Source organism: Mesoplodon mirus (genome assembly GCF_964341445.2).
Source record: "Mesoplodon mirus genome assembly, chromosome: 7".
Lineage (NCBI taxonomy): Eukaryota > Metazoa > Chordata > Mammalia > Artiodactyla > Ziphiidae > Mesoplodon > Mesoplodon mirus.
Window position 1 is genome coordinate 15,336,368 of NC_138983.1, and position 11,288 is coordinate 15,347,655.

The following is an 11,288-nucleotide window of genomic DNA, read 5'->3' on the forward strand; positions in this document are numbered from 1 at the left end:
GGCATACTGCTCACCTTGAAGGTTGATTCAGGACACAGCCCTGCGAAGCTTCTCCTTGGACTTATTAGGTGTGAAGTCTACCTGCTCAGGGCTCTCTAGGAGACCCTTAAGAAGAAATCTTGTGCTGGATTCAGTATCAGTAATAGCTGGGTATCTCTTGAGCAGGTGCTTTAATCTTCATCTCACGGATCCTATGAAACATTTAAGTGAAATATTTCCTTTTTCCCACTGGCAGCCAGGTAGCTCTGACCTGTCTGTGTCGCCCAGAAGTGTCTTGGCTGTTGTACACTACCTGGCTCCTAGTTCTTTCAGGCTTTCGTACCCGTTTTCCCCTTGCCTCATTTTCATCACCCCATTTTCCTTAGGAAGAAAAAATCTTGCCGTTTTATGTGTTTTAGCCTTAACTAAACAAACACGGTGGATCGATGCTGGCTACCGCAGACGCAGGGATTAAGCATTTCCTTTCTACAGTCTCCATCCCAGAGGCCTGTTTGCCAACTCCCCCCACCCCGCCCCCGTCCAGTTCCCTCTGTCCCTTGCTCCAGTTCCTGGGACCCCAGAGCCTTGGGGCCCTTCCATACTGGCTCCCGAGTCTGGTGAGAAATATAGTGTTCAGGTTTCTTCCTCTGCTTTTCCTGTCTCCCCAGGGCTTCACAAAAGGTGGACAGGGAGAAAAAACGGGGAGGGGAGTCATTCCCCCAACTCAGGCCTTAGCTGCTCCCCAAAGCCCCAGGCCCCCTTTTGAGGTCTCGCCCTTTTTCAGCTGCTGCCTTGTCTCAGCAGCCCCAGGTGACTGCTGTCCCCCACCTGAGCAGACCAAGCCCAGTTCTGGCGGAAAGGTGGTGAATTCAACCCTGGTGCCTTGGAAATGGGGGAGGAGAGAGCTGGCCGGCAGTGCCCTGGGGACGGAATCGGGGACACACGCCAGTGCTGAGTGTCAGTGCCCCACCCTGTCATCAGTTGCCCCTCCAGTTCTTGCGTGGGATAGCTTCACTCTGTCCCCCAAGGGTAATAAACTCAAACTGAAACAACACACTCAGTATAAACTGTGCCTTCCTCCCACCCGTCTCCTAGCTCCTCCCACTGGGCAGCTACAGTTAACTGGTTCAGTGCAAGTTCTTGTGGTTGTTCAGGCATAAATTCAAATATATAGATATATATTCACACACATCCCCTTTTTAAAAATGAGAAATGGTGGCACACTATTGCCCATGTCTTTTTTGGCCCTAGATTTTTTACTTAATAATATATTTTGGGTGATGTTTCCACATCAGTGCTTACACATCTGTGGAGCCTTCTCGGATAGGATCAGTTGAAAACCCTAGGGTCGGGGAGAATGCTAATAATGAAGGGGTTAAGCCTCTAGGGAAGAGAAGGGATGCCCACATGTGAGTTTTAGGAGGTTTAAGAACCTTCTAATTGTGTGTATAAAATTGCGGGCACAAATGGATCTTCCTGGGAAGAGGGATTGTGTCTCTCCAAGGGGGGTCCGTGGCCCAGAAAAGACAAAGACCCATAGCACTGCGTTGCATGGGATTTAATAGAGCAGGTGGCAGGGGCTAACTCTGCAGAGGGCAGAGCCCCTTGGTTCTTGGGCCTCCCTGGGGCAGCCACGGATCAGACTGGGGCAGGGTCAGAGCTGCCAGCCCTGATATATTCTTGGAAGGTGACTGGAGCCTTCCCACTTCCGAAGGAGGGTCCCCCAGCCTGCAGCGAGGGTGGCCCTGACTGGGGATGGAGTATGGGGCCTTCCTAGGATCAGAAAACTCCAGTGGCCAGACCTGGGAAGCCCTTAAGAGTCATTGGATCTATGGAAAAACTGAGGCGCGAAGAGGCCAGGCGGGTGAGTCCAAGGTCACCCAGCCAGGGAAATGCGGAGCCTGTGGGCTGCCCCTGCCTGTGACATTCCGTTTAGGGTTCCTTCCCCTGCCAGAGCGGAATGAGACTAGGAAGCAGAGGCCCTCCAGATGACGTGAGGCTGCCTGTTGCTGCTTGCCTCTTGGTGTGTGGGTGAGGGAGAGGGGGTGCACAGAGCAGGGCCCGGAGCTCCGGTGGCGTGTCATCCTCACCCCTCATGCCACCTGCAGCATCACCTCCCGCTGCCTGCATCCTCACATTAGGCTGCAGCCAACCAGCCAGGACTTCTGAACACAGCCAAGACGCAGCGCTAAGAGGCTGCACTACAGGATGTGGCCACTAGAGGGAAGTAGGAAAGCCACTGCGGTGGCTCCGCAGAAGAAAGCTCCCAGGCTGGGAGAGCAGCCCACGGAACGAAGGGGTTTTGCGCAGAGACCTGCCTGGCAGAGGTCTGGGCACAGCGATCAGGGAGAGTGATGATGTGTTCTGAGGGGCTTCCCTGAGACAAAAAGCAAACAAGACATTTAATGATGATAATAGTAACTTACATTTGTTGAGTGCCTACTCCATGCCAGGCACTGTATTAACTAATCAGTCCTTACAAAGGCCTTGTTAAGATTGTTCCTACTTCTCAAGTGAGAGGTCCAGGGAGATTGAGAAATCTGGCCATCAATGGGGCTGGTGCCAGGGCCAATGTCCCAAGCACAAGGCTGTGCCATATTATATGCCTGTTCATATAACCAGTGCTATGGCTATACCTCCTTTACGGGTGGGGAGACTGAGGCTCAGAGACAACTGGTGAGTCACCCCGGTCCATGCACCTGCTAAGTGACAGATCCAGGTGGTTTCATGGCTTGAGGTCTTAGTTATGAATTACAGTTCTCCCAGGAAGAGGTGTTTTCCACTCCCATCCTGTGCCCTGCTTTGCAGGTGGCTGATACTAAAGTCTGAGCTTTCTTTTGGGAGTGGGTGACTTCCAACAGAAGCTACAGATTCTTGGCCCCTGTGTCTAAGGCTCGCCTGGATTTTGACTAACCAGAGGTGGAGGGAGGCCATGCCCGAGGCTGCGAGAAGCTCAGAGAGGGGCTCTGGGGCTCTCAGTCTGGCTTAGAGGATGAGGGCCTTGAGGAGTCCTTTGCAGTGGCCAAAGCTCCCCTGGGAACAAAGGGCCTGGCCTCGGGGCCTCTGGTTTCCAGGGCAGATGCCTCCAGCATACCAAGGATGCTTGGCCGGCCGTGGGCCCGGCTCTGCCAGGCTGGCAGGAGAACAGGGGCAGTTCTAGGAGGGCCAGACTTCCTCCATCTTCCCGTTCCCATGCCCTCGCTTTGCCCTCCTGGGGCAGGGCGGGGGGGGGGATGGCTTGTGTCTGGACCTTCAGACACATTCGCCTCCTGTGTGTCCAGGCTGCACCTAGTGAATCCGAGTCCTACTTTTTAAGGGATTTATAACATTGCAATGATGCTTTAGTTACTTCTGATTTATTGACAAAGACAGCAGGTTCCAGGCCTGGCCTTACGTTTCTTTGGGTGGCGGTAGGGAGGGGAAGTGGGTGGAAGAAACTTAAATGGTCTCCTCCCTGAAAGGTGCTCCTCTTTAAAGATAACCTTGGGTGAATTGTTTTTGGAACTGGAATCCTAGAGTTAAGTGGAGTCTCTAAGGCTTCTGTTTCCTGTCTTGGTGGGGACCAAAGGGTGTTGGATGTAGTTGAAGAGGGAGTGGGTCAGGGAGGAGGGTTCGAGCATGGACTCTAGAGCATACCGCCTGAGCTGGTGTCCTGGCTCTACCTCTTACTAAGGGTGTGAGCCTGGGGAAGTTTTCTAACCTTGCAGAACCTCAGTCTCCGTATCTGTAGAATGGGACTATGACCTCATAAGGTTGGTGAGGGCTAGATGAACTGATGCCTGGGAAGGGAGCATATGCCTGGGAGAAACATCTCGAATGCCCAGTAAGTGCTTGCTTTCCTTTGTGTTATTTTACCCGTAGTGCCCAGAACAGTGCCTGGCTCATACTAGGTAACTAACATGCTTGTGAATAAATACAAAGGAAATACAGCGGAATGAAACAGCATTGCAACTAAAGAATGGACCCCTAAGTAACTTAAAAATATTACTTTGCATGAATATTGGTGGCTTTCCCTCCCTATTCTGTAAAGGTGTTCACATCTGTCTTGGGGCGCTTGGAAAGGGTGGGCCTGCACTTTGCAGGGGAGTCACATTTAATGCGGGGAAGCTGTTCTCTCTGGGTACCGATGGAGACAGCATCTTCTGTCGTGGGGTGAGGCAGGGTGGGCTGGAATGTGGTCAGGGCTGTGGTGTTTCTCTGGTCACATTGGAGTTTCCCGAGAATTTAGACTGTGCTTTCCCCTATTTACTGCCACCTGGTGACATGGTACTGCTTCCTCTAGGTATCAAGTGGAGTTTCATACTTAAAACAGGACTGCTAGGACCCAGAGCCTCAGCCGGCCCCCTGCCATCTCACTCCAGCTTCTGTGCCCCTCCTCAAGCTTCAGCATGTTTCTTCCCCACTGTGCTGGTGTGAAAGGGCCACAGCACTGGCCTAAGAGTCTGTCCCAGAGGGATTCAGAGTCTCTGCTACTTCTTACTTGCTTATCATGCCCATTTGCTTAGTCTTTGAATCTTAATCTCATCATCTGAACAATGGGAGTGAGGACGGTGACCTTCCAGAGGGGGCGGTAAGGAATAACATGATGTGGCGAGTTGGGTGAGTGAGCCGAGCCAGGCAGCACTGCAGGTTTGGGAAATGAGGACCTACTCGCCCTGCCCTCAAGGGAGTCGTTCCATACAGGGGACGTGGGAAGCATATTCACAAGGCACAGGAGTTCACCCCATCAGCCACGAGCCAGTAGATCGACCAGACCAGACAGCCAAGGGAAGAGACATGCTCTAAGTCTCAGAAACCGTCTGAAGTCCCCTTCTAATGTCCGGTCCCTCTCACGCTGATTCATAACCCAATGGGGGGCATTCACTGAATGCATGTTTGAAGGCCAAGTACAGGTAACCTGGAGGAACAGTAAGTCAAATCTCCTTAGAAGGAAGGAGAGTGGGCTCTGGAGAACCTGCTAGATGGGGGTAAGCCAAGCATGTGAGTTCAGGCAGGTTTCTCCACCTCTCTGTGCCTCAGCTTTCTCTTCTGTGAAATGGAGCCAATACTTTCCATGTAAAGTTCTTGCAGGGAATTGATGAGCTAGGGCGGGGAAACCGCTTAGCACTTAGGAAGTACTCAGTAGACACTAACAAAAATAATGTTGCCGTCTTGGTGCTTTTTTTGCGGTACGCGGGCCTCTCACTGTTGTGGCCTCTCCCGTTGCGGAGCACAGGCTCCGGACGCGCAGGCTCAGCGGCCATGGCTCATGGGCCCAGCCGCTCTGCGGCACGTGGGATCTTCCCGGACCAGGGCACGAACCCGTGTCCCCTGCATCGGCAGGTGGACTCTCAACCATTGCGCCAACAGGGAAGCCCGCCATCTTGGTGTTTTAACTTAGGATCTGTGAAGAGCATCCAGATCCCGGATGCTCCCTGGTCCACTTTTGCTTTGAGTTTCAGGTAGCCGTTCTCCTATCTCCGTGTGGTTAGAAGAGGAACCTCACTTCTTGGCTGTCCCCTCCTCGTGGGCCTCAGTGCATGGGTGGTCTCGACTGAGCCACCGCTTCCGCCTGGAGATCTGGGGTGAGCACCCCTGTCCTTGCTGACTTCCGCTAACCCCCCTCTTGGGGAATCACTGAACAAGTTGAATTGCAAAGGGTCAGGATGCTCTGCTGATTTTAACTGCAAAACCAGTCTGGACTGTGCCCCGGCCCCATTTGCTGGGACAACTTTGACTCTGACTGTTCCGTTCTTGGGCACTAGCCGCTGTGTCTGGTTGGGTCAGTCTGGTCACCAGAGCTGAACTGAGCTCGCCAGGCCTGGGGGTGTTTGCGGCCAGTGGATTTCTTCGCAGCTCCCTCTGGTGGTAGCTGGGAGGGGTGCCTCCACGGGGGGCTTGCCCAAGTGGGGCACCAATGCTCAGCCAGCTGGGCGGGCCGGCTTGCCAGCTCCCTGCCCACTGGGGCGTGGTGTGAGCACAGGGACTGAGACTTGCTAGGAGGATATGGGTAGGGGGTGGAAGAGGTGGGTGAAGGGGGTGGGATGCGGCCCAGGCCTCAGAGGGCTAGATCCAGGGGATCAGAGATGGCAATGGGTTACTTGGAGCTCTGAGTCAGTGATAAATCTGGGAGAGCAAGCAGGGCCTTTGCTGCCCAGCCCTGGAGAGCTGTCTGTGGGGTGCAGGACACAGGAGAGAAGAGGTGGGGAGGGAGGAGCTTGGAGCCCCCTTCAGCACCCCTGCCTTCCCTCTCTCCTTGCAGTCTTCTGGCCACAGGGCTGCCGCACAGGCAGTGACTGCCGGCTGGGCCTGGAGACCTGGCGGCTGCGGACTGCCCAGCTCAGAACAGCCCCTCTTTGGTAAGTCGTGGAGTCCTCTCTGCCTCGCCTTCCCCAGGGCTGCTCACCGAGCTAGCCCATCTCGGGGGCGGCTTTCAGACGCCCAGCTTAGCACCTCTTCCCCACTCTCCCTGCCCTCCCCATCCCCCATGCTTTCTCAGTTCCTTGAGATGCCCCTTCTGTACCACCCCTTCCTCTTCTCACTGCCCTGCCAGGGTTCTCCGGGGCCACTGCTGGTTCACAGTGGGGTCCCTGCGCTCACCCTGTGGGCAGAAGGGGGTGAGGGCCTGAAGATGGAGGCCCTTGAGGACTGGCTGGGGGAGGGGGGCTGGAGGAACCAGTTCACTCTGCTGACAGTAGGGTCATCTGCCCCATGGCCTGGACCCCTCCCTCAGTGGCCAGGAGCAAATCCTGGAGGACGCTGGGGCCCAGGAAGGGATGCTTCTCAGCAGCCCCTGGACCCTGTCTCTGCTCTGGGCCAGCTGACTCTTAGGGACTCCGTGAGCCCCAGGAGTCCTTTTCTGGAATAAGCTGGTCACCCGCATCTGTAAATTTGGGGGGCGGGCGGGGGGAGGGCATGACACAGTTGTCCACCTTTCCCGGCCCAGTAGGCATGGGATGCTAGCAGCCCACCAACTCATGGTGTGCAGGGGTTCTTTCTGCATGAGGACTTGGGTCAGGGGGAGGCATCTGACATGGACTCTTCTTCCTCTTGGGGGTGGGCAGGGGATGGAGGAAAGATGACCACCTGGGGAACTGGGTGCCAGCTCGTGGGGGTGAAGAAGATGCAGGTGGGCTCAGGAGATGCCAGCAGGGGTGACAGGCAGTGACAGGGGAATGGCTTGAGGTGGGAACTGGTCATTTCCAAGTGTGGGAGTTGGGAGTGTTAGGGTCTTGCCCAGTCAGGCCCCACTAAGGAACTCAGCTCATGATGGGATGCCCCGCAGCCTTCTGTAGGGTAACCCCCAGGGTATGGGAATCAGTCCCTAATAGTTCCCAGGAGTTCCCAGAGAATGGTAAAGTCTAGTGCAGGAGCCATTTAGGCCTCAGATGCATGTGTGAGCACTGACGCAGGGAGCTGGAGCCCTTCCCCAGGCGGGCTGGAGACCAGCTTCTCCAAGGGAGCAAGCCAGTGCCGCTGGCCTTGGGAGGCACCCAAGCCTGGCTGCTCCCTGATGGCTGCCCGCCTTTGCCCACAGACCTCACATGGTGGAGAAGCAGCCCCATGAAGGTGCCCAGCCATGCAATGTTCCTGGAAGGCCGTCCTCCTCCTTGCCCTGGCCTCCATCGCCATCCAGTACACGGCCATTCGCACCTTCACCGCCAAGTCCTTCCACACCTGCCCAGGTCTGGCGGAGGCGGGGCTGGCCGAGCGGCTGTGCGAAGAGAGCCCCACCTTCGCCTATAACCTCTCCCGCAAGACTCACATCCTCATCCTGGCCACCACGCGCAGCGGCTCCTCCTTCGTGGGCCAGCTTTTCAACCAGCACCTGGACGTCTTCTACCTGTTTGAGCCCCTCTACCACGTCCAGAACACGCTCATCCCCCGCTTCACCCAGGGCAAGAGCCCCGCGGATCGGCGTGTCATGCTGGGAGCCAGCCGTGACCTCCTGAGGAGCCTCTACGACTGTGACCTCTACTTCCTGGAGAACTACATCAAGCCGCCGCCCGTCAACCACACCACCGACAGGATCTTCCGCCGCGGGGCCAGCAGGGTACTGTGTTCTCGCCCCGTGTGCGACCCTCCGGGCTCCGCGGACCTGGTGCTGGAGGAGGGGGACTGCGTGCGCAAGTGCGGCCTGCTGAACTTGACGGTGGCCGCCGAGGCCTGTCGGGAGCGCAGCCACGTGGCCATTAAGACGGTGCGGGTGCCCGAGGTTAACGACTTGCGGGCGCTGGTTGAAGACCCCCGGTTAAACCTCAAGGTCATCCAGCTGGTCCGAGACCCACGTGGCATTCTGGCTTCCCGCAGCGAGACCTTCCGCGACACGTACCGGCTCTGGCGGCTCTGGTATGGCACCGGGAGGAAGCCCTACAACCTGGACGTGACGCAGCTGACCACGGTGTGCGAGGACTTCTCCAACTCCGTGTCCACCGGCCTCATGCGGCCCCCGTGGCTCAAGGGCAAGTACATGCTGGTACGCTACGAGGACCTGGCCAGGAACCCCATGAAGAAGACCGAGGAGATCTATGGCTTCCTGGGCATCCCCTTGGACAGCCACGTGGCACGCTGGATCCAGAACAACACGCGGGGAGACCCCACCCTGGGCAAGCACAAATACGGCACCGTGCGAAACTCGGCGGCCACGGCCGAGAAGTGGCGCTTCCGCCTCTCCTACGACATCGTGGCCTTTGCCCAGAACGCGTGTCAGCGGGTGCTGGCGCAGCTGGGCTACAAGATGGCCAAGTCGGAGGAGGAGCTCAAGAACCCCTCCATCAGCCTGGTGGAGGGGCGGGACTTCCGCCCTTTCTCGTGACCAGGGCTCTGTGGGTGGGGGTGAGGGGGACACGGTGTCGGCTTTGATAAAATGGACCGTTTTGAACTGTTGCCTTATTTCCCCCTCCCTCTCCCACCCCGTCTTTGTGTCCTCCCTGCCCCCTGTCCAGACCCCGCTTCCTCTGCCTCTCTTTGTCTCTGAAATTTGCACTAAGTCTTGGACAGGAATCTCTGGGGCAGAGGGGGCCTGAAGTGGGGTCCAGCCCCAGCCCCACCCCGTTCAGACACAAGGATGTGTGTCCCTGGTAGATGGTGACAATGTTTACAAGCACCGCACTTACACATTCACACATGCGCGCACACACACGGGCACTTGAGAGGAGAGACACCCCAAACCACACAACTTCTGAAGCTTCTCCAATGGACGAGTGGCGAGGGTATGGTAGTTTTTGCACTGTCTTACTTCTACGAGGTAAGAAGTTAAAAACAAAAAGGCCACCTCTCTCTAATTTATGAATGGCGTTTATCCCTCCCCATCCTGCTTCTGCTCCCCAATGCCCACTGCCCCTCCCTCCCTTGGAGCAGAGAAACTGCCCCCTCCTGCCCGCCCTTGCCTGTCAGGTGAGCAGGTTTTTACTGTGAGGTGAATGTGGACCTTGTTTATTTTTTCCAGTCTGTGGCAATGCTGTTCGTCTGTCTGAGTCTTGTGGCTGCCCCTGGACCAGTGATGGCTGATAAATGTTATGGTTTTCTGATTGATCATGGGGTCCATCTGTGATATTTCTTTGTGCCAAAAAGAAAAAAAAAAAAGAGTGGTTCGGTTTGCTAAATGAACATTGAAATGCTTTATCTGTGTTTTCTGTAAATAAAAGAGTGCAATAATATCTGAGTGTGATTATGGGACATTCTGAACGGGCAAAGGCAGAAATCGGTGGGGTCTAAGTGTTTCTGGCTTTGGGGAGGAGAGAGGAGGAGATGGAGGTGGGGATTCAATGACCAGTTGCTGGCTTTCAGACTTCATGTCACCCTCATCACCCTCAACACTGAGTTCACGCTTTCATTTCCCTCCGGTCAGTTGAGACCAGGCACCTTATAGCCAGGGGTGATGTTCAAAATATTGAACAAGTGGTATGGCTTGCCGAATCAATGTCTGGAGATCCAGATGAGGTCTTGGTGACCCTTTCCTGTGCCAGATGTTACCTCTATTAATTGCTGGGTCTGTGGAAAGGATAGCCAGGTGGGGGAGGGATATTCAAGGGGCGTGTTGGCTCAGGCCAGTGGCTGCTTATCAGTGGTCTGGAAGTATTCCAGGATTTTCAAAAGTAGTGCAGGTGTCTACACTGGTGGAACATCAGCTGGCTTACTTCCTTTCCCATCCTTGGCAATCTAACATCTTCCCCAGCTCTTTTCCCAAGAAAACAGCGGATCCCTAGGGTGGAGTTCACAGCTTTGTTGTCCTGGGATAGAGAGAGTGTGTCTGGGATTAGGTAGCCCCAGTGGTCTTGGGCTTCTCAAGCTTGGAAGAGCCGTTTTACCAGGTCACCCAGGGCAGTTCGGCCTTCAAAGGATTTATTTATGATAACCAAGCCCTCACGACAGAGAATCAGAAACCAGAGTGCTGGCCTGCTTTTAGGGTAAAGACCCAACTCTCTGAGTGCTCTTGGAGGCCCTGCGTGTCCTGACTCCTGCCCAACTCTAGTTTCACCCTTACCATGCTCCCCCTCACATTCACTCTCTGGTCTTCCTGCTTTCTTCTAATTCCTTGAACCCACTGACGTTACAGTCCCCAGTTTGTTCACCTCTCCCCATAACCACACCCTTGGCTAGTGCCCTCCCTCCCACACCGATTTGGGTTCAGCCATGTGCTTTGCTTTAGCCAATGAGACAATAGTCAGAGTGATGGGTACAGCAGCATGAAAAGTACCTGAGCTTTGGAGCTTGTCCCTTTTTGCTGCCTTTTGGAAGCCTTTAACTGCCTTATGGAGGAAACACAGGGTAGCTTGCTGGAGAATGACAGACCATGAGGTGAAGAACCAAAGAGCCCCAGCCAATGGTCAGCCAGTTCCTCACTGACTTGGCAACTAACACAGATGCATGAGTAAGCCCCAGCCAAGGTCAGTGCCACAGTCTAGCCTAGACTGTTGGAACTGTTTTGCTGAACCCAGCCAAATTTCTGACCTACAAAACTGTGGGTTAAAAAAAGTGGTTGTTGTTTTAAGCAACTAAATTTTGGAGTGGCTTGTTATGCAGCAGAAGCTAGCCAATGCACATGGCACTCTGGCTCATTTCAGGGTCTTTGCCTAGATCATTCCTCATGCCTGGGTTTCTCCTATTCCCCTCTTAATCTAATTAATGTCTGCTCTTCCTTCGGATCTTAGCTTCATTATCAACACTTCCTTGGTTTTATCAGATTAGTTCAGTTATCCTGATCATAGGCCCCTATATACCCTGATTATAGGCCTTTATGGCACCATGTACATCTCCTTTGTTTTTTTTTTTTTTTTTTTTTCAGTACGCGTGCCTCTCACTGCTGTGGCCTCTCCCGTTGTGGAGCA

General features: G+C 54.8%; 1 protein-coding gene across 1 annotated transcript; it reads left to right on the forward strand.

Moving 5' to 3' along the window:
* The first annotated feature begins 5,282 nt into the window (after positions 1-5,282).
* CHST1 (carbohydrate sulfotransferase 1) lies at positions 5,283-9,611 on the forward strand. The gene is made up of 3 exons (XM_082628163.1): positions 5,283-5,543; positions 6,221-6,317; positions 7,496-9,611. The coding sequence occupies exon 3, from the start codon at positions 7,538-7,540 to the stop codon at positions 8,771-8,773; it is 1,236 nt and encodes a 411-aa protein (XP_082484289.1). The 5' UTR covers positions 5,283-5,543; positions 6,221-6,317; positions 7,496-7,537; the 3' UTR covers positions 8,774-9,611.
* The last annotated feature ends 1,677 nt before the right edge of the window (positions 9,612-11,288 follow it).

Bases quoted from the DNA above. Each gene is read 5' to 3' on its own strand.
- CHST1 (XM_082628163.1), top strand. From the start codon at position 7,538: ATGCAATGTTCCTGGAAGGCCGTCCTCCTCCTTGCCCTGGCCTCCATC.